Raw genomic sequence first — 22,644 nt, 5'->3', positions numbered from 1 at the left:
GAGCAGTGGAGGAACAAGACCATGGTGACAAACAGAACACCACTCAACCTAATGGACAATCAACTCTCAAGACACTCCAAATAAGATAGACACTCCCAATCCCAAATTGATCCCAGGCACCTACACATCTTGGGGAGATCTGAGAGAACAGGAGAGGAGTGAAAAACGTTCTGAATATTCTACCTAGCCTATCAATGGCCAATGTAGAGCTATAACCATAATACTCATACCTATACAAAATCTTTCAGATAATAAGAGGTATCGGGGCTAAGGATTGGTTTAGGATTGTGTGTCTGTCTCTCATTTATGCACAGAAGGGCGATTGGGCTAGCATTTGATCGGGGATAAGAGACTTCAATTGGCCTAAATGGAACAAGGCTTTCTGGCAGCAGGAAAAGGAAGTGCAGGACTAAGCTAAACCACACTTGAGGGCATTTAGGAATTAGCCTGTCACACAACAAACCTAGCCATCAACTGTTCAATTTCCTCTCCTCCTTTCTTAAAAAAAAAGAATACGGAGATTAGAGATGACACAGCAGTGAATGACAGACAACACACGGTTGTTCTTGATGGAAACATTAATGCGTAGGAGGGTGGGAAACAGAGTTCAAACTCAGTCCACATAAATTATCTTTCAATTGAGGAATTGTATATGTGCATTCATATACAGTACTCTCATAAATATGAAATCAAATTAGCACAGAGTGTATCGAATTGTCGGAGTCGTACACATGGGAAGATGATCATACACTTCTATGACCCAATTAAGCTACTGCAGCTTTGCAATGGTAGCTATGGTAACGCTTTCAAGTGAGTCAATTTGTGTGTTTCATTTCTAAGTTTCATCTATAGATATGTGTGCATATTCAAAAACAAGTCACATACTGTATACTCACCATCAAGGTTCTTCAACGACAGCAAAAACTTGAAATTATCAATAACATTTTAAATATATGACACATTTAACTGTGTGTAAACAGCGTTGTGGCATATGAGACAGGAATGTCAGAAATGTCAGAGTGAGCTCTGTTTTTGCGATCTGTTTTTGCCCACACAAGCCAGCCATAAGAGCCAGTCATTTGGCCTTCGTTTACAATACAAGGACCTCGAGAATCTGCTTAATCTACCAACCAATCATCTCCCAACAGTGCTTGAGTAAACATTTTTACTCAGTAAATTCACTCCCATTAAGGCCAGGTTTGAGTTGTTGTTATACCAGGCTTTTGTGTGTAGTGTGCAATAGCCTGGGGATGAGGTTTGGCATAGGCTAATATCGGTCTATTGAAATGATTGCACGTGCATTGGAGTGAATAAAGGGTTAAATTAATGGATATACAAAATAATAATAGTGTGTTGTCCAAAGTCAATTCTGTAATACCATTTTTAAACCATTAAAAACTAGCCAAGAGGAAAAGTGAAATGTTTTATAGACCCAAATATTCAGACATCAACAAAAACAAGTATTGTCAAATCAAAGAAGTAAGGCAACAGTTGAAATGACTAATATTACAGTATTCATGATAACCTTTTGAAATACTTCACATATACATTCAAAAAGGCATTTAACAACTGAATAAAGTGTTGGTATAAGAACCATGATACGAACACAGAGCCAAAAGGCAACTTGTGAACACACTCAAAGTGCAAAAACCTCAAAGTAAACACAGTGGCTAAAATATTGGTGAAAGAGCTGGAACAAGACCAAACCTTAAGCCTACAACCAGCACAATGACGTTTAACAGTAAACACTTCAGTGAATTGATGTTAATTTGTTTAACTAGATCACAAAGTTCAAACCATGAAGCCAAATATAGAGTGCACTGAACAGTAGTGGTGGTGACAGACAGTCTCAGTGAGAGTGGTGTAAATTGTGAATGACCTGAAACCATGCAGAAGGTAAAGTTACTCTAACTGTGTCCTCATTCACCCCAGAACAAGGTCAATTGCACATAGGGTGTCGTCATCTTTCTGTGTGAAAATTACACAAAAGTGTCAATGAAATTACTCTTTGTCAAGTACTGATTGAAAGTTAAAAGGGACATTCCTAAAATGACTGCCCCATTGGGTGACAAATTCATAAATATCACCTCGTCATTAACCTTTTCAGACACAAATAAACATATGTTAAATTCCCTTCCGCCTAAGGACACTTTGCTGTGGTCAATTTCAGGAAAATATTTCACAGATATTTTTTGTATAATTTTCACATGGAATAATAATAATTCATTCTATACATAAAACAAAATTAATTTGAAATATTCTTATTATGAGCCATTGCCTACATAAAATGAATAAACATACAAGAATATACCATTTACAAATGCTATAAGAAAATATAAAATGACTCCATATATCGGAGTTGGACTTCTCAGTTAGGCTACTTACAGCAAAGTGAAGATCTCTGTAACCCCTTTATTTTACAGCCCAGTATCAAGCAGGTACTTACACAGAAAGTATTGGGTAAAACCATTATTACTGTACATATTATTAACACTCTTTTAGATTCACTGACTTAAGCACCTCTATGTACCATTTCGTACCAAGTAGTTAGGAACAATTCGCCTGAATGAACCAGAAAGTATTGTCGTTACCACATAGTTAACACATTGTTTCTTTAGTAAATACTGAGGAAAAACAGCTGAAACAGGCCTGTAAAACAAAGGGTTACGACAATCTCTACACTATATCAGCAGCTCTACTACTCAGCGTCAGAGAGACATAACAGGCTGGGCCACTTCTTTCACTGGCCACTCTGACATACACAGCCCTGGGGCAGATTATAGGCATCTGCCACAAGAGAGACAACACGTTAAAAGTCTGCAAGTCATCCCCTCAACTTCTCTGAAAACTTTTTTCTTGGAACTTTTTCTTTTCTTGGAAGCTAAGGGGTAGGAGTGAGTTAAGGAGCCTCCGGGTGTTACGAGTTCACAGATGCCTCTGTTGAAATGGTGATCAACTGAAAGACTCACTGCAATGCAAAACACCTATGAGAAGAAAAAAACTGAGCTGGGTGTTGCGCAATGTTGCATGGAGTTGCACAACATAGCTACGCTGAATGCAACTCTAGACTAATATGACGATGGAGTGTGGAGTTACAGAGCATGGGGAAATTGAAGTCTCTCTTTGGAGTAAGGACCTGAAGGAGTTTTCTGCTGCACTGACTGGGTATCAGCTCAGGGTCTACAGAACAATGAACATCAGATGTCCTCTCTCTTTGGCGACTGCTTTGAGACTAGTCAAGAAACCACAACGATATCACACAACACAACCAGTCTCTTTGGCTGCTGTTCCACGAACAGCTAGGTTTTACAAGCTCAAAAAACGTACTGTGCTGGTACAGCACAAAAAAACATACAGATATTTTCCTCCCTCATTGTCCTTTGCAGCACTGTTTCAGCAACTATGGTGGATGCGCAACCAGGCTAGCCCAGTACAGCTCAGCTCGGTTCAGCTCAATTTGGCTCTGTAGTGTGAATTATAGGTTTTAACAACAGATCCCAGAACAATTGAAGAGACACTAGAGCTACACATCAGGTGCCTCCAACTCCTCTAACTCTTCTGTTGCTGACTCTGGATCAGCTCCAGCTGGCTCTTACACCTGTGGAAGTAGCTGGAGAGGCTCTTGTTTTCCTCCAAGAGCTTGTTGTACTCCTGCACCAGGCGGGACGTGTTCTGTTGCTCCCGCTCGTCCTGGTCCAGCTCAGAGATCAGCTCTTTCCTGAAAATATCATGGGGAGAGAAAACATCTTAGCCTTCATTGTATAGCCTATTAACTGTGAGAGATGTACTGGTAGAAAATACGGTGGTGAATGGTGGACAGCAGTGAAAATTACAAGCATCAATGCCAATGTTGAAAATTATAATTTGGGATAAAGGTGGGAAATGTTGCCGGTGGTGGCTCCCTGTCTCTCCTCTCCTCTCCTCTGTCACCCAATCTACTTTCCTATTGTCTGAAACCACCCCTCAAAAATACTTATTTAAAAAGGTGGGTAAATGTTATTCACCATTATATAAAGGGTGTATGAACTGCAATTATGTGTTTATACCCCACTGTTACATCCCTGTTCACCATAGTAGAAATGACTACACTTTACTATACCATAACCATGCTTCTGTGTATTTGTTAGGATTCGTTTGAACTTGTTTTGCCACAGAAGATCACATCGTTAAGTTCTTACGGCATAGGCAACTGCATAAGCAAGCAAACCGGTATTGCAAGTCAAACATTCTCAAAAAGTAAGTTGTCACAATATGACACACTTAGGCATCTATAGGGTAAATGGGATGAATATCAGCTGCAAGGTTAAAAACAGATAGATTGATACAGTAGCTAGATTTTTTATATATATTAGATATTTATATATATATTTATATATAGATAGATAGATAGATAGATAGATAGATAGATAGATATAGCTTACTTTCTCTGAGAGAGCAGGGCGAATTCCGTCTGCACCTTCAGGTACTCCTGGGCCATTCTGCAGTGCTGCTCAAACACAGCCATCGACTCTTTGGAGTTGGAGAATGGGGCGAGGGGCTGAAAGCACACAGACACACAGACACAGACACAGACACAGACACAGACACAGACACAGACACAGACACAGACACAGATCACTGTCATGTAATCACAATATATAAAACATCCACAGAATGTTCTTGGAATAATACTGAATTAAGAACATTTATCATTGCAATGTGGTTGACATATCTTATACAAATATTCATAAATACTCAATTTCAGTTGATGGAATCATGGAATCCCAAAGAGTAAGAACTGAGATAGAATGTAAGCCAGGCCTCATTATCATACAACATCAACAGGATTGAAGGTGAGTGGTGAAAGCAGTCTCTACCTGCAGTTGGTGATCCAATGTCAGATAAGCCATAGGTATGGAGCTGTCCAGGCCATTTACATCTGAGGAGACAAATGAGTTAATGTGGTATTTAGTATAAGTCTATTAAAAATACATTTGTAATGATCACATGGTTGAACACATAATCACGATATTAAATGATGACCCATTGTCTGTGAGAACAACAGTGCACATACAGTACATTTACGATACATTGATTATGTGCTGACCCCTAGTGGTCACAAGGTTTAGCATTCAATGGAAGGTTAAAGTTCAATGCATTTGAATCCCTTTGCACTGTTTTTATCCGATTGTGGTATTGTGTTTGAGGTCGATTCTATTCAAAATTCCATGCCTAGAAGCAACACTCCATATTACAACCCTATCCTTAACCTGAACCATTGAGGGCTACCCAAAACCCATTTGATTCATTGGTAGGATAGTTCCTTTGCTGCGACCTATAGTAAACAGGTACCATACATAGAGAGGCCCTAGAGTAGGCACTGACTATCTTTCCCATTCATTGCATTTATGACAACATGAGAGGCGCATAATGTTCTTCTTCATTAGGTTTATCTATAGATTGTAAATCTATGCTTTCAGGTGCATGATGCCACTTATTGGTGCACAAGAGCTGAGTTGATACTATATTCCAGCACAGCAGGTGGCAGTGAATCACCAACATTTGGTTTACGCCCACTCAAGTCAAAGAAGGTGAAGAAGGTAGACTACATGGCGCTCCCCATATAATCACAGTTCATTTAGGGGAGTGTGCACTCTAGTGTTTATAACTCTAAGGTAGCATACCTGCTGGACTGAGGGGCATCCTCAGTTCCAGCTCGGATTGGCCAGCGCTGGGAGCAGGGCCAATGCAGGGGGCGGGACTTTGAGGGCGTCCAGGTAGGCTCTCCACACTGGGCCCTCTTGATAGAGGCAAACTGGACCGCAATGTGCCCCCCTGAGAAGGAAAATACATTTCCCATAATACATCCCAATTGCATCCTCATCATTGTTTCAGCACATGGGTGCGGTTAAAACAGTGTGTCACTGTCCCTATCAATTAGCTAACGAGGAACACGTAAATGGCTTTACATAATCATAAATTATGACTGTATGGTCATGAATGGTATTCCAAGCTCAATGTTTTAGGACAATTATTTTTAAAAGTGTGAAAGCTATAGTTGAAAGTTGTTTAGGGATTTTGGCTGCATTACCTTTGGTTTGAACTGAAGTGGAAACTTGGCCTCGATGCTTTTGAGAGTGTCATCTCGCCCTTGTGAATTTGTTCTTTGTTCCATGTTGGCTTCGCTCCTGTTACTGTTCACAGTGTAGTCTGCATAGGAACCTGCAGAGGAAAAAGATAGACCCTTTTCAACCTGTTACAAGCACCACAGAAGTCTTTCACTAGCAACATAGTTAGGCAAATACCCTATGGAGACAAGCAAAAGCAGTCTAGCAAAATTAACTTTCGTTCCAACAGACTCACATTTCTGTTGTGTCTCCAAAGTTGTCAATGATGACATGTCAACAAACAGTAATTACGTACTGTACTGGCTGTCATGGTGGGTTCAGTTGTTGTGGGACTCACCTGTGCTGGTGGCTGAAGAAGAGCCGCTCCTATTGGCAGAGCACGGGTATGGGTACTGGAGTGGCTCGTCAGACCCAGGGAAGTACTGCAGAGAGACAGACAGTATGGTTTTCACACTATCATGCCAAGTCGTACTGTGCTGGTTAACATACGTTTTTGCCACTGTTTCCGCTGTTTAACAGCAACTATGGCGGATGCATAAGCAGGCCAGACCAGTACAGCTCAGCTCGGGTCGGGTCGGGTCGGTTCAGCTCTTTAGTGTAATTCTCTACCCCATAGGTCATACTGTACGCCACTGCCTAGGCCCTACGCCCTGCATACTGCCCTATCCCACCTGGCCAAGAGGGACACCTACATGAGAATGCTGTTCATTGACGACAGCTCAGCATTCAACACCATTGCCCCCTCCAAGCCTGTCACTAAGCTCAGAGACCTGGGTCTCAACACCTCCCTGTGTAACTGGATCCTGTACTTTCTGACGGGTAGACCCTAGGTGGTGAAAGTAGGCAGCATCACCTCCTCCACTTTGACTCGTAAGACAGCTGTGTGCTCAGCCCCCCTGCTGTGCTCCCTGTTCACCCACGACTGTGTGGCCACGCACTGCTCCAACTCCATCGTCAAGTTCGCTGATGACACCACCGTGGTTGGCCTGATCACTAAAAATGACGAGTCAGCCTACAGGGATGAGGTAAGAGTCCTGGCGGACTGGTGCCAGGATAACAACCTCTCCCTGAACATGAGCAAAACTAAGGAGTTGATCATGGACTTCAGGAGGAAGAAGGGGGGGAGGCACGCCCCCATCTGCATCAGAGGGGCCAAAGTGGAGAGTCGACAGCTTCAAGTTCCTTACTGTCCACATCATCGAGGACTTAACACGGTCATACCACACCCACTCTGTAATCAAGACAGCGCCATCAGCGCCTGTTTTTCCTTTGGCATGGACATTGGCATGGACATTGACATGGGAATTTGGCATGGACCCCCAGATCCTCGCTAACTTTTACAGATGCACCACAGAGAGTATTCTTACTGCACCGCCCTAGACCGTTAGGCTCTACAGAGTGTGGTGAAAACGGCCCAGTCCATCACGGGCTGTGAGCTCCCAGCCATTCAGGACATTTACTCTGAGAGGTGTAAGAGGAAAGCCAGGAAGATCATCAGAGACCCCAGCCACGCCTTGTTCTCTCTGATACCTTCTGGCAAAAGGTACCGGAGCATCCAGAACCATTCCAACAGGCTCTGGAACAGTTTCTACCCACAGGCCATAAGACTGCTCAAACGATCCCTACCCCCACCCCCTCCAGAACTTTGACCTCAGACCGGACATACAAATTCTGTTCATAGAAGATTGACATGCACTAACTGGGTGAATAGAATATGAATGACAGTCATCCAATATGCTCTAATAGAACGCCATGCTCATAACAACAAATAATCGTTAAACAGCACGTCCCAAATAGGCAATGGCATTATGATGAAAAATGTGTGCACAAAACAAGATTAGATTACATTATCTAATTTACATTGTAAATTTGAGTATCATGCTCAGGGTGGGATGTAAATAGCCTAAACCTATCGATGTTACATCGACCTTGATTGATAGAATATGAATGACAGTCATCCAGTATGCTGTGATAGAAATAACGCCATGTTCGTTGCCCGCACGCCTCCTTTCCCCTCTACATATTTCGGAGAAAATACATGGCTGCAGTCGGGTTGGGCCCTGTAGCCTATATTGATGATTTGTGTAAATTGCATTTGTAATAATTAGCGTTTTGAGAGCCTCAGGTATTCAGTAGTCATTGCAAGTCCAAAAGGCTGTTTGTATTTTCAGCCATATGGAATTAGCGAAACCAAGAGGAATGAATACATGTCCGCTATCAGTAAAATGTCCTTCTGTGGAAGACATTGAAGAGACGTGGACAAATTAGTTGTCAATAATGCTTGTCATTTTTACCAACACGGCCTCTCAACAGTGTCCTATTCGTCACCAAAAATATCCGACTCTGCCTCTCCCGCCAGAGAGGATGGAGGGAGTGCAGGGTGGATGGTTAGAGTCACTGAAAATCCAGAGTGACTGGAGCGAGATGTGTTTTTTGGAATTGTTTATTGTTGAAACTACAAGTTCCCAAGCCAGCCAGAAATTGAACATATAATCTGAGGATATACTGATGGGAGAGGATAATCTTTTTCTTGATCGTTTCCGATTAACAAACAAAGGCATGACAATTTACCCAGAACACTCTCCCCCTTCAAACAATCCTTCAAAAAGAGCTATACAAAATAAATACACCATTATTATTATTACATTGTGTGTAAGGCTGCTCTTACTGAAAATGTGGATGTTTGCACCCCATTATAACTGTAAGGTACTTTTCTACCCAGTCTCAATCCTACTGAAACATACTTACTGCTGTCTCGCATGAAAATTCCTAAGTTCATTCTGTAATCATTCTGTTACATTATTAAAGCTGACTCACGCTTATTCATGTTAGACTGCACGAAAACATGTTTCTCTGCACTGTGAGAGAATGCATGGTCTGCGATTCTTGAGCTGCTATAATAAACTTGATTTTCCCAATCTATCACTGTATCTGATAAGGCAAACCATTCCCTTTTCAAACATCCTTCACAGCTCTTCTCTCTTGTCACCTTGTGGTGGCTTTCGGTAGCGCTTGACACCATGTACACAGCTTTAAAGTGCAGCGGCGTGCAGGGATTAAACCCCTGCCAACTGTAGGATCCGTCATTAGTTCAAGGAGGTGTTGTTAGGTGTAGCTGTACCTTCATTAGGTTGCTCATGGTGATCCTGACTTCCTCCATGGAGGGCCGCTGGGCAGGGTCTTTGTCCCAGCAGCCTGTCATAAGACCCTCGATAGGCTCCGGTAACTCCTTTATCAGGGGGGGCCGCGTGCCTGTTAGAGACTGGCATGTCAGTAGGGGTACATCTCAATAGTCTAACATGGCCATCCCTCTCCTCTCCTCTCCTCTCCTCTCCCCTCCTCTCCTGCTGTCCTCCCTCTGTTCCCTCCCCTCCCCTCCACCGCACCTCCACCTCCACCTCCACCTCCACCTCCACCTCCACCTCCACCTCCACCTCCCTTCTCACCTCTGTGCACAGCCCACATGATACAGAAGGCGGACCCTCCGATCTCGTCGAAGGGCTTCCTGCGAGTGATCACCTCCCACAGGATGATGCCCCAGCTGAACACATCACACTTCTCACTGTAGTTGCTGCCTACACAACACAGATAATCAAAGGAATCAAAGTTAAAGGTCATGTTAAGACCGTTATTTGTTTTGCTTGAGTGTTCACTTCTTGAGTGTTCACTTTATAATACTCAAATAATATATCAAACAATTTGTTGCCTTGTTAAGTTACGTTTTTTGCAAACAAACTTGTCAAAATAGTTTCATGAACATTAGCATGGAGGAGGTGGCCCCTTTTGTCCAAGGCAGTAATTTCTGGACATTATTTCTGACTTTTAAGGGGACTCCTTTTGGCTGAAGAGCACCCCCAAGTGCTGAGTTTTTCAACTCAACAGTCATAAATCAGAATTAGATAAAGAGCCCTGTTCTTCTTGAACAAAACAGTAAACCAAGTTTCCCGAAATGGAATTAGACATAATCCAATGGGCGTTTTGAAAGCTGCAGCTAGCCATTTCATTATGTGTAATACATTCTCAGACTGTTTGCTTTAACTCTGTGTGTTCCGGTTTATTTGATCTTCTTTTGTTATGCACCATGGGTTTTGAGGAAGAAATTAAGTATTTTCAGGTAACTGCAAAAAGATGTATGAGTTACAGTCAGTTACGTTGAGGCATTTTAATCTTGGTGTTTCGTCCATCTTGTAAAAATTCCTGCACAAAGCAAAAAATACATTAGAGTTGGGCTGCAGTGCTCACCTAAAAGAGAGACACTTTAGCTAAGTAAAGGAGATTGGGTGCATACAAAAGAAGCGGGCTTTTATTTGCTTTTAAATATTCATTTATTTATATATCAACGTTCAGGGCCAGCCAATACCGACATTTCAGCTGGGCCATTTTCCACGTAAGCTAGCCAAGCTTTCCTTGAAAAAGGCCCAGCTGAAAAGTGTTGATATATGTATTAATTTATTCACGATGTGAATCAATGTCACAGCAATGAGAGAAGAATTTGCCATTTTTTCATTTTCATTACATTTTGGGCTCTGTTCGCTTTGGGGGTGCGTCTTTTATTTAGTTTATACTAAAGTATTGATATATCAATACAAAACATTGTAATGAAAGGGAAAGAAACCTTGCAGTACTTGCCTTCAAACACTTCTGGTGCCATCCACGCTGCACTCCCCTTGTTGTTGGACATGTGCGTTTGGATGTCACAGGCTGTCCCAAAGTCACATATCTTCAACACGGTGCCCCCAGCTACGAGTAGCAGGCTGAAATATCACATTACCATTGACACAGAGCAAGACAATTTAGGTCAGAATTTGTTCAACTTGACACATTTTGATACAAGTTTCTCTTCTATAAGGTGTTTAGAGTATTGAAGTGCCAAAAATAGATTAATCAGTGACACAATCAAACTGAATTGTGTTGAACAAGTTATTTTATTGACCCTTCACTGAATCCCTTGCATGTTTTCTACACTGTAGCTTTGTATACACTGCACTTTAAAATGTCAAATGAAGAGTAGCACAAAAGGTTCTGTAAATCACTAGGCAAGTAAATAGTACCACTTCCTCCTTGCATGCAAACTGTGACTGAGAGGCCGGCATACTTTGGTGGTTTGAGGTCTCTGTGGATGAGGGCCTTGGGTTTCATTCCATGTAGATAGGACACCCCCTGTGCACACTGCAGGCACCAGCTCATGGCATGGGAGGCTGTGTACTGCGGGAGAGGCTCGGCACCATGCAGAACTGTGAGTGGACAGAGAGGGAGAGAGAACATGGCAACGACAGAAGAAAACAGTGACACAAGCAGTAGTGACTGGCACAGAGTCTCACTGATCATGGCTGAACAATGACATAGGATCACATAAAGAGAACAGAACGTGTGCACAAACACACACACACAGACACAACCAGTTGGATGTACAAAGATAAAGTGGGAGATATGTAGATGTTGACCTCAATTTAATCAATTGCAGTTAGTGGGTTTCCGGGCGAACTCAAAAATAGAACTCTTCTTGTGCAGCAAAAAAGAATGTTCATTTCGAAATGATCACACTTTTAGGTCATGAATACCCCCATTCATTTCTGTCACTTAAGAGAAATATTGTTTTTTTTAATTATCCTGGGAACTAATATCTGATTTTGATTTAATGTAGGCTTTGTTAATAGATTAAAGGAAGATTTATCTGTTAACGAATAACAAACAAAACAGATATTAATACAGTAAGTAAATGAGTAGGTGAAGTGTCATAATCTTACCATTATATAAAGAGCCACCTTCCGCATATTCCATAACAAGACAGACCTGCAGAACGTGAATTTACCATTTGTAACATTTGCAAATCTGGCTAGTAGCTGCATTCATTAAAAGCCCCTCTCAAAATACAAAGGAAAACTCTGGATGATAATTAACAATTGACTTATACAGTAATAAAAACAGATCCATATCAATAGAGACCATGAATGCATCAATAAATATCATGCAACTGACAAGACAACTCTCCTACTTACTGGATTGTGACATGAGCCATAGAGCTTTACAATGTTAGGGTGATTTACACGGGAAAGCTGTCGAAGCTGGGAAAACAAGATCAAGAACAAGTGGGGTATGTCAGGGAAATTGAATTGTTTTCCTACTTAACCAAATGAAGTTGTGTTATATTGTTCCTAACTGAATACAGTTTTAATGTAGTGTTAATATTGAAGAAGAGTTGATGTGCATCAACTTTCCATAGAAAGTTGTCATTGGTGAATGTTTTCTATTTTTCAGATGGAGAATGTTAACATGGAATATGACAACCATTTCAACACTAGGCTAAACCATGGTTGCACAACATGAATTTCACCACATATCACTAGTGTAACTAGAGTACCTCGACTACAAAAGCTTTCCTCTCGTTTTCACTTTCTATGGTCTTGATGGCAACATCTTTGCCTTTCAATTTGGCCTTGAAGACAACTCCAAATGTCCCTCTGCCAACAACCTGAAGAAAGATTAAAAACAATATCACACATTTACAACACATTGGTCTCTAATAAGCGTTGTCTTCATTTCTCAATGTTCATGTGCAAGTGGATAGTGATATTCTGAGAGGCTGCGGCTTTTTTGTCTGAATAGTTGTCTGAAAGACATTGGCCATGATGTTATCATGTGTCAACAAAACATACTTTACGCCAGATCATTCATAGACAGCCTACAAAGAGTTGTATGTATGGTCGCTGAGATTAGGCCATACAACAACAATACTTACCTCTTCAATTTCTATGTCCTCATATTCGATTTCTTCGAAAGGATATCCAGGTGGAGTTTCGAGCATCGCTGCGGCTGTAGGGCTTCACAGAGCAAGCTTGCAATAACAATACAGTTATAGCCTAACTATGTGCCGTTAGGTGGGACAATGTTACGCAGGATTTCTTTTCATTGCAACCCTCTTTATTTACGAGCCACAACCCAATCGTAATCGTTTCCATTCGCTGCTGAAACATACATCAGGAAGTATGACTGGGTTGTCCTTTTAAAATTCCGCTCCTCGAGCTACTGTTGCAATGCAAATTAGCTACACTGTAATGCGGTGAGAACTTACATTGTATCAAAAGCGATAGGCTAAGAATAGAAAGTGATAAGCAAAGTGTGAGTCATTTGTTGCGTTAAAAGTGACAAATCAACTGGCTTTCGAAGAGCAAATTATGAAGTGCGAGTTTGATAATGTCAAAACAAAATGCTTTGGTTTGCGCAGTGAAAAATGCTCAAGCCCAGGTTGCATTCGAGACTTTTTTCCTTTGTGTGTGAATGACGACCGTTTTTGGATGGTGTATTATGTTGTAAACGGCTTCGAAACGTTGTCGAACTTTGCTCGTCTTGAATACAGCCGAATTTTACACACCTCGCCTTCCTGGACCATAGGGGGCGACACATACGGAAGAACGGCTTTGTTAAACGTGATTCTACTTGTTGTTTTTTTTTCGTTTTTTATCTAGCGATGTGTCATCACCACAACACTTCAACTAAAGGGAGTGGATACAGTGCAAACAGTAGCAAACCATAGACAGCAGCAACCGAACCTGTCAATCGATTTCATTCTGGGACACCAACACTAGGGAACGCCGAGACTTTATTGTCGTAAGATTAGTACAATCCGTTAGCGACGTTATTATAGCTTTAGCCTGCAACATTGTTGTTGCCCCTTTGGACTACTGCTACTAGCAGGCTAGCTGGCTAATTCCCCTTATCCGCCTTGGGTCGGGTCGGGATCGAAATGTCCTGCTGCTTGCTGGAGTTCTGTCGGGTGCAAGAACTCAAAGCAGTCAGGGAGTTCTTGTTCCAGAACCAGCAAACCAACTCATCGGAGGACAAGAAACCAGCAGGTAGCTTTAGAGCCAGCAAACTAACGCTGAGACAAGTTGACTGCTTTGACAGCCAACGTGTGTGTGGTCTGCGAGAGAGAGAGAGAAAGTATACAATATCATTGTGCAATATGATAAACAACTAATGCCAGTGCGTCAAAAACATGGGCAAAAGCCCTTGCCCTTAACTAACTAACTATAGTGTCATTATTTAGTTAAGTAACGAGTTATCAAACCACAAGATGTGTTTGAAGCAAGGTAGAATCTCAGGAGTGGCAGTGCACTTATAGATTGACTAATAAAGTATTCAGGAGTGTACGTCACCTGTTGTCGCGTACCTACAGATGCGCATCATTGATATCTCGGATGCATGAATGGATTATGTTTAAAAATAGACCTAGAAGTGACAGTTTAACTAAAACCACACACATTTTATGCCCCAGATTTACCACTGCTATGTGGCATTCTTATGGGCAAGGTGCAATGAAGGTGAGGGCTGGAGAGCCGCTGCGCTCCGCATTACCAGCGGGAGGGCGAGCTCGCCGGAGGGAGGGATGGAGTGAGAGATGGGGGGGGGGGGGGGGGGGGGAGATTTGCCCTTTGTCTTATGAGTCATCCTACAGGAGGGCATCTAAACTGATTACTGCATGATGCAAAACAAAGGGGGACACACACACGCACAGCTGTAATGTTTTTGATATGTATGATTTGTGACACATTTTATTTTTGTCTTATTGCCTCAGTCTTTAGTAAAAATCTAGGACACACACACACACACACACACACACACACACACACACACACACACACTAAAGTCCATGGCAACAGGAGTCCTCTTTGGGTGTTCGTGTGAGTTCTGTCATTCTCTCTGTGCTTCCCACTCACTTATAAGTATAGCCTGTCTCCCTCCATCTAAAACTTCACCATCTCTCCATCTATTACACCCTATCCACTCTTCTTTTCTCCTTGGGTGAAGGGAGGAATGTGTAATGCAGCATATCTCACCCTTTATTCTCTTTCTTTTGTCTTCCCTCTCTTATCCCTTCTTTAATGATGGCAGTACATTTCCACCCACTCCGCCACCCACCCGAGGCACCAAATATGTACCAAATGCTCTCACTGATATGTCAGTTTGACCCTGCCAGTGGCAACTTATATTTGTGAATCACTTTTGGAGTGATGTGCATGACCTTACATAGGCTTAGGCTTAATCAATGTCTTGATGTATATGAGGTTAGAACAAAGCTAGGCCTAAGGTAAATAGCATTGGTTCTTCTTCAGTTTGTGATGGTCATTCTTGTTATCTCTCTCTCCCTCCCTCTCCCTCTCAGAGAATGAGTTGGCCTGGGACGACTCAGACTGGGGATCATGGGATAACCCCGATGCTAAAGAAGATGGCACCACAGTTAGTCCAGCACTCCTTTCCACTCCTCTCTCTCTCTCTCTCTCTCTCTCTCTCTCTTCACTCTGCTCCTCTATTCTTTTACACCTCTATCTCTCTCTTCATCTCTCTCTCTTTCTATCAAGCTGTCTAGTACACTATTTCTTTCTACTTCCCCAACACACACACACACACACACACACACAGAGCTAATATCATTATTGCAGACTCAGTGCTGAGTCTACTTTGCTCTGTTCCTCAGGGGGAGGAGGAGGGCGCTGCGCTGAGCGCCCCCTGGCTGCAGGATTGTGTGGTGTCCCTGTCACCCTGCTCAGACCTGCTGGTGGTCGCCCGTCAACACAAAGCCGTCTTCCTCTCAGGTCTGCAGTTTCCCCCAAACACACACACACGTACACACACAGCTTAGCATTGTCAAATACACACATGCACAGTCTCAAGACATAAACAAAGCATGCTGATTAATATAGTGTAATCATAACCAGGTTCTTATTGTGAAAGATCATTTGTTCTCAATGACAAACCTGGCTAAAGAAAGGTTACACAAGCTTGAATGTAGAGAGTCAGGAGTTTTTCCCTGACCAGGGTAGGGCCCTGAATTTTTCCTGTGAAGGACATGTGGTATATGGATGGTGTGACATAGTAGTGTTTCCCCTCGACAGCAAAATGGCGCACGGACAACAGTGGGCAAGATCTGATGAACCTGGCCGTGTCCTGGAGCGGAACACTGAGCATAGAAGACGGGTGAGAGAACAAGGGGACATTGGGGGTGAGGGGTGGAGAGAGGGGTGAGAAGGGGTGAGGGTACCGGGGGAATAAGGGGAGGGAATGGGGGGAGAGGAGGGATAGGTGTACGGAGGGGAGGAGGAAAGGAACAGGGGATGAGGTAAGGGGGTAAGGGGAAAGACTTCAGGAAAGAGGAGAGTCGGACGGTGAGGGAACACAGGGGGAGATGAGGGTTGAGACAACAATTGGAGGGGTGGAGGATGGAGAAAAGAGACACAGAGAAGAGAGAAGCGATGCAGAGAAAGTGAATGTGAAATAGAGGGTGAAGGTGAGACGGGAGCCAAGAAGAATGACAGAGAAATGAGAAAATAGAAACAAAAAATAGAGGGATGTCAATCGTTGGGAAAGAGGAGATTGAAGGACGGAGAACGGAGGGAGTGATGCTGTATTTGGTGAAGGAGAGAGAGAGGGAAAGCGACAGTCTGACCCTGGGACAGGCAGGGCTGAGGTAAGATGAGAAACATAGCTTCAACTGTGTGTGTGTGTGTGTGTGTGTGTGTGTGTGTGTGTGTGTGTGTGTGTGTTTGTCTTTACAGGGAGTGTGTGAGCAGTGTCATCTGTATACCCCTGGCCAGCCAGAAGAGGTGAGTGCGTGTGCGTGCGTGTGAGAGAGACGTTTGTGTTCTCTATATTGGTCAGTGATAACTGTGTGTGTGTGTGTGTTCAGGAGCTCCACAGGTCGGCCAGACTGGACATGCATTGTAGTGGGCTTCTCTTCAGGCTACGTGCGGTTCTACACCGAGGTACTGCAATACAGCTTACCACTCGTACCTTTATTACAGTATTAATAACAACTTATTAATAATCACTTTTTAATATACTTTTGTGTTATTTATGGGCCAGTTTTGGAGCTGTTCGGCGCCTTTGCAAGGCGGAGTTGACAGTTGTTATGTTTTAAAGTGACACATTAAATGCTGCGAGTGTGTGTTTTGTGGTTTTCAAATCAAGTATTTTGTGAGTATCTCGATGGTTTTAAAGCGGTATGTTTGCGTTGTCAGAGTGGCGTCCTGCTCCTAGCCCAGCTGTTGAACGAAGACCCTGTCCAGAGGTTGAAGTGTCGTACCTACGAGATCCCCCGCCACCCCGGGGTCACCGAACAGGTATGGCACACACCAACAGCACCTTGAGTTAACCTGATGGAGATCCCAGCGGGATCGAAACATCGCTGTTTTTTTTGTGTGTCCAAAATAAATCATTTTGTGGGACAAAGGAGTTATGAGAAGGGTGCGGAGTAGGGTATTGGGGCTCAGCCCAAACTTCTAAGTGTGTACTCCATCTGTGTGTACTTCTGTACTTCAGCATGAGGAGCTGAGTATCCTCTACCCAGCGGCTCTGGTCACCATCGACGGTTTCAGTCTCTTCCAGTCTCTACGCGCCTGCAGAAACCAGGTGGCCCGAGGTACGTGTGCGTGTGTGCGTGCGTGCGTGCGTGTGTGTGCGTGTGTGTGCTTATGTGTGTGTCAAACGTTTGCATTTTGTTGCATTTGTGTTGAACTGGTCTCATTTTCATTGATGCAGCAGATATTTGTGGTTGTGTGTTTGTGTTTTGTGTGTTTGTATAGTAGTAGTAGTAGTAGTAGTAGTAGTAGTAGTAGTAGTAGTAGTAATAGTAACACAGAATTAGTAGTAGTACACATTTGTTATACTGTCAAAGTTCTGTAAAGTTTAATAGAACCATCTTCTTTGTTTGCTGTCTGGGTGGAAAGAGTTTGCCAAAAAGGACTCAGGTACACACACGCACACGCACACACACACACACACACACACACACACACAAGAAGCAGAGTTCTATGTAGCCCTAGTGGTAGTCTAGTACAGCGTGGTATTGTGGCTTGCTTGAGATCACCCACTGTCATTCTACATCATTTGCCTCTTTTACCTCCATTTCTTCATGCCCCTTTCTTCACCCCCCCACCCACCCCTCTCTCTCTCTCTCTCTCTCTCTCTCTCTCCCTCTCTCTCTCCAGCGGCTGCAGCAGGTAGCGAGGTGGTCCAGCCTCCTCCTCTGGCCTATAAGAAGTGGGGTCTGCAGGATATGGACACCATCGTAGACCACAGCAGTGTGGGTGAGACAGAGGGAGGATGAGGGGCGGAGGGACAGGAGAGGGAAGGGTCAAGTTTGAATTAATTGAAGGGAGAATGGACACTGGAGGAGACCTTATCCCCCTTTCTCTTTCCCTCCCTCCCTCCCTCCCTCCCTCCCTCCCCCTTCCTCAGGTATCATGACATTGTGTGTGTTTGACCAGATGAAGAATGCCTCTATCCTGGGGGGCTTCCATGCATCGGTGAAGGGCAGCCCCCCAGCCATGAGTCAGTACATCACTGTGGGGGGAGGACCCTACACCGGCTTCTACTACGCCATAGAGGTGTGTGTTGTGTGTCATTCTGTCTGTCTGTCAATCTCTCTCTCTCTCTCTCTCTCTCTCTCTCTCTCTCTCTCTCTCTCTCTCTCCCCTCCTATGTGTCCATAGAGGTGTCTGTGTGTCTGCCAGCCATACTCTCTCTCCCTGTCTGTTTCTTTCCTCTATTGTCTGTATCTGACGGTCCTCTTTCGCAGGCCATATTGCTGAGTGTATCTACCTGTCACTCAATGTTTCTCTTGCCTCATGCTGGTTTTCTCTCTGAGTGCATTGTATTACTGTTTCCTGAGTAAGCACAGTCAGCCCTAGTTCATCCGAGTAGTGATGTTGGATGCTGTCTCTCAATTCAATTCTAATTCAGTTGCTGTCTCTCTCTCCCTCCCTCCCTGTCTCTCTCTCTCTCCCTCCCTGTCTCTCTCTCCCTCCCTCCCTCCCTGTCTCTCTCTCTCTCTCTCTCTCTCTCTCTCCCTCTCTCTCTCTCCCTCCCTGTCTCTCTCTCCCTCCCTCCCTCCCTCCCTGTCTCTCTCTCTCTCTCTCCCTGTCTCTCTCTCTCTCTCTTTCTCTCTCTCTCTCTCCCTCCCTGTCTCTCTCTCCCTCCCTGTCTCTCTCTCTCTCTCTCTCTCTCTCTCCAGGGCAGCTCCCAGCCTCTCCTCTCTCATGTGGCTCTGGCTGTGGCCAGCAAACTCACCTCAGCCCTCTTCAGCGCCGCCAGGTCTGTGTGTGTGTGTGTGTGTGTGTGTGTGTGTGTGTGTGTGTTTACATTCCTCTGTGTATATGTACATGCTTGCAGTTTCTTGGCCTCCTGCTCTCCTAATCACATTGAGTATACTGTGAGGAGATGTCTGCTGGTGTATTGACTGCGGCCTTCACCGAGCAATATCCCACCCCTGCAACAGCACTGGCCACAAAGGAGCAAAAATCAATACACTGATAAATAGTCTCCTTCCCTGCCAACTCATCGTTATAACAGTCATATTTTCTCGCTCTCCTTTTCTCCTCCTTTTCTGCTCTCTCACCCTCCCATCCACTGCTCAACTCTCGTGTTATGTCGTCCACACACACACACACACACACACACACACACCCCTCTCTCTCTCTCTCTCTCTCTCTCTCTCAGTGGGTGGCTGGGCTGGAAGAAACAAAGTGAGGAGGAGCCAGCGCAGAAACAGAAGCCCAAGGTGGAGCCGGCCACGCCCCTCGCAGTCAGGTGACCAATCCAACACCCGTCCCGTACCCTGAATTCAACGCTGCAGCCAAGCCGGTCTCTTAATAGATAGAGCATCAAAGGAATAGGAGTAGCATCTATCATTTTTATACGAGGATCTTTTTTTTAATATAGTTAACAAATACAGCTTTTGTCCTCTTGAATGTCTTCCTCCAAAACAGTTTATTTGGTTCATATTCAGAAAAAGTTCATTACATATATGTGAAACGAAGCATACAACTAAATGTGTCTGTGTCTGTGTCTGTGTGTCTGTGTGTCTGTGTGTGTGTGTGTGTGTGTCTGTATCTGTGTCTGTGCCTGTTTAATGTCTGTCATTAACTCTTTCTCCCCCTGTCATGTAAACACACAGGTTTGGTCTCCCAGACTCGCGTCGACACGGAGAGTCCATCTGTCTGTCGCCCTGTTACACCCTGGCCGGAGTCACAGACGACTTTGGCAGGGTCACTCTGCTGGACGTGGGGAGGGGCATCGCTATTCGCATGTGGAAGGGTGAGGGATGGATGGATGGATAGGTGGATGGAGGGAGGGAGGGAGGGAGGGAGGGATGGAGGGAGGGATGGGTGGAGGGATGGATGGATGGATGGATGGATGGATGGATGGATGGATAGAGGGATGGACGGATGGAGGGATGAATAGGTGGATGGAGGGAGGGAGGGATGGATGGATGGATGGATGGATGGATGGAGGGAGGGATGGAGGGAGGGATGGAGGGAGGGATGGATGGATGGTTTCAATTGGTTTGAGAAAAGGGGACAGAAGATGAGCACGAAGGATGAGGAGAGGCAAGAGGAGAGGCATTAAGCTCCCCTCCCTTCAGTGCTTTTCATATTCCACCTTATTGAATCATACATTTCACATTTGCTCTAATTTAAAGGCATAGTTCACTGTGACTAAGCACATATCTCATCCACTCCCTCATGTTCTCTCCAGTTGACACACCAAGCGATCATCTCGGTTATTTCGCAACTTGCAACTTTCACATTTTCCAATATAATGGAAACTAGATAGATTTTTTTTATTTGATCTTTTTAAGGTCATTCATTGGTTATTGGAGGGAGGCAGCTTATTGAGGTCGCTCGAGTTGAAGGGAAAATGAAAGTGATATGTTTTCTTCGAAGACCTCATTTGATTGTTCCCGCCTCCAGGCTACCGGGACGCCCAGCTGGGTTGGGTGCAGGTGTCTGAGGGGCGGGGCGATCGGGAATCCTCCCCCTCTGCCCCCCTCCCCCGCCGCCACGCCCAGTTCCTGGTCATCTATGCCCCTAGAAGGGGCATCCTGGAGGTGTGGGGCACACAGCAGGGGCCCAGGGTGGGCGCCTTCACTGTGGGCAAACACTGCAGGTGAACACACACACACACACACACACACACACACACACACACTGCAGGTAAATAGACACAAAATGATTCACACACTCATCAGAGGGGCCTGGGGCCTTCCTGTGGGCAAACGCTGCAGGTAAACATGCACACACACACACACACTTTCATCAGCAGGGCCCACAAGATGGCAAAGACCAGAGTCCAGGGACACAAACACAGATATTATCATACACACCAGGGCTGAAGAACGGGTGTAGAGACACACACACACACACACACACACAACCCTAACCCTAACCCTAACCCTTTCTCTCCGTCAGGTTGCTGTATGCAGGCTACAGGCTGATGGGGGTGAACAGCGTGACCAGCCAGGGCTGGCAGCTCCACACTCAGCAGGTGTGTCTGTTCGACCCCGCCACCGGAGTCCTGAGGTCTGTCACTGTCCCCTTCCACCTGGCCCTCAGGTGAGTGTCCACACACACACACACGCACACACAAGTGCACGTTTAACACACACACACACTCACTAACGGTTTTCTCCCTGTGTCAGTGATAAGAAGAGTGAGAGGGCAAAGGACATGCACCTGCTGAAGAGACTGGCCACCCTACTGAGGAGCAGAGAGGTGGAACCAGGTAGGAGAGACGGGGGGAGCGGGGGGGCGGGGGGGGGGGGGGGGGGGGGTAGAGAGAAAGGCCGGTGAGGAGGTTAGGGATGGAGTGGGGGAAGGAGAAAAGGGAGATGATTAGGAATTTGATTATAGGCCAAGTAGAAAAATACTCGTCTTATTTTGACCGTTGTCTTTGGTCTCCTCAGATATCCTTGAGCGTGAAGTCCAGAGTGTGTTGCTGGACATCAAACACCCCGCCATCAAGAAACAGGTCAGCACACACACACACACACACACACACACACACACACACACACACAGACACACACACAAAGGGATACACACAGATCCTCAGATACCTACCTTACACACTCACTCACATCTCACATAGACACTCGGACAGACTCAATTATTTATAGAGACATTCAAACACACACACACACACACTGGATAGAACACCCAAGGGAAGGTTATTCACCATTCCTCACTTGGTCTGTGTTTTGACCAATAGGCATTGGAGTCTCTGCTGTCCAATAGGAATGCCCCAGTCTCCTGCATGGCCAACATCACCCGTGTCTTACTGGCCAGTCTCAAAGAACAAGGTAGTGTGGAGAGAGAACGCGTGTGTGTGTGTGTGTGTGTGTGTGTGTGTGTGTGTGTGTGTGTGTGTGTGTGTGTGTGTGTGTGTGTGTGTGTGTGTGTGTGTTTGCACCTATACGTATGTATATTTGTGTGTGTGTGTGTGCATGCGTGAGTGTGAGAGAGAGAATGTTTGTGTGTGCGCCATTGGGTGTGTGCGTGCATGCGTGCGTGCGTGTGTTTGCACCTATACGTATGTATATTTGTGTGTGTGTGTGTGTGTGTGTGTGTGTGTGTGTGTGTGTGTGTGTGTATGTGTTGGCTGCAGACCCTGAGGCGGTGGATGAAGCATTGCTGAAGCTGTGTTCCTGCCAGCTGAAACTGCTCCAGCTCTACACAGACATCCAACAGCTCCACGCGACAGG

General features: G+C 44.7%; 2 protein-coding genes across 3 annotated transcripts in view; one reads left to right on the top strand and one right to left on the bottom strand.

Moving 5' to 3' along the window:
• Positions 1 to 1,415: 1,415 nt before the first annotated feature.
• On the bottom strand, positions 1,416 to 13,293 carry LOC310814296 (mitogen-activated protein kinase kinase kinase 7-like). The gene is made up of 14 exons (XM_083683616.1): positions 12,847 to 13,293; positions 12,469 to 12,579; positions 12,107 to 12,172; positions 11,855 to 11,900; positions 11,203 to 11,341; positions 10,733 to 10,861; positions 9,554 to 9,678; positions 9,229 to 9,359; positions 6,445 to 6,529; positions 6,071 to 6,201; positions 5,664 to 5,814; positions 4,857 to 4,918; positions 4,422 to 4,537; positions 1,416 to 3,718 (listed from the first exon to the last, which is right to left on the bottom strand). The coding sequence occupies exons 1-14, from the start codon at positions 12,910 to 12,912 to the stop codon at positions 3,550 to 3,552; spliced, it is 1,527 nt and encodes a 508-aa protein (XP_083539742.1). The 5' UTR covers positions 12,913 to 13,293; the 3' UTR covers positions 1,416 to 3,549.
• Positions 13,294 to 13,481: 188 nt separating this feature from the next.
• rab3gap2 (RAB3 GTPase activating protein subunit 2 (non-catalytic)) overlaps positions 13,482 to 22,644 on the top strand; it is a gene marked incomplete at its 3' end in the record, with an annotated part of 16,450 nt that continues 7,287 nt past the window's right edge. The window contains exons 1-19 of one of the 2 annotated variants that reach the window (XM_083683773.1): positions 13,482 to 13,960; positions 15,271 to 15,344; positions 15,583 to 15,700; positions 16,001 to 16,082; positions 16,661 to 16,708; positions 16,792 to 16,867; positions 17,123 to 17,224; positions 17,424 to 17,523; positions 18,092 to 18,190; positions 18,342 to 18,490; positions 19,117 to 19,196; positions 19,602 to 19,691; positions 20,059 to 20,198; positions 20,855 to 21,050; positions 21,353 to 21,496; positions 21,583 to 21,665; positions 21,847 to 21,911; positions 22,152 to 22,242; positions 22,548 to 22,644. The exon at positions 22,548 to 22,644 is cut by the window's right edge and continues 31 nt beyond it. In XM_083683773.1, the coding sequence (XP_083539899.1) occupies positions 13,852 to 13,960; positions 15,271 to 15,344; positions 15,583 to 15,700; positions 16,001 to 16,082; positions 16,661 to 16,708; positions 16,792 to 16,867; positions 17,123 to 17,224; positions 17,424 to 17,523; positions 18,092 to 18,190; positions 18,342 to 18,490; positions 19,117 to 19,196; positions 19,602 to 19,691; positions 20,059 to 20,198; positions 20,855 to 21,050; positions 21,353 to 21,496; positions 21,583 to 21,665; positions 21,847 to 21,911; positions 22,152 to 22,242; positions 22,548 to 22,644 (1,943 nt within the window). In that variant the 5' untranslated portion in view covers positions 13,482 to 13,851. The remainder of the gene's footprint in view (positions 13,961 to 15,270; positions 15,345 to 15,582; positions 15,701 to 16,000; positions 16,083 to 16,660; positions 16,709 to 16,791; positions 16,868 to 17,122; positions 17,225 to 17,423; positions 17,524 to 18,091; positions 18,191 to 18,341; positions 18,491 to 19,116; positions 19,197 to 19,601; positions 19,692 to 20,058; positions 20,199 to 20,854; positions 21,051 to 21,352; positions 21,497 to 21,582; positions 21,666 to 21,846; positions 21,912 to 22,151; positions 22,243 to 22,547) is intronic. The other variant, XM_083683774.1, reaches the window with a different exon arrangement.

This window comes from Argentina silus, assembly GCF_951799395.1.
Source record: "Argentina silus genome assembly, chromosome: 13".
NCBI lineage: Eukaryota > Metazoa > Chordata > Actinopteri > Argentiniformes > Argentinidae > Argentina > Argentina silus.
Note: the sequence above shows the minus strand (reverse complement) of the source record. Positions and strands in the feature narration are given on the sequence as shown.

Coding starts and splice junctions, on each gene's coding strand:
- LOC310814296 (XM_083683616.1), bottom strand. CDS start 12,912: ATGCTCGAAACTCCACCTGGATATCCTTTCGAAGAAATCGAATATGAG. Junction 12,580..12,846: donor AGGACATAGAAATTGAAGAG/GTAAGTATTGTT, acceptor ATCTTTCTTCAG/GTTGTTGGCAGAGGGACATT. Junction 12,173..12,468: donor GGAAAGCTTTTGTAGTCGAG/GTACTCTAGTTA, acceptor TTGTTTTCCCAG/CTTCGACAGCTTTCCCGTGT.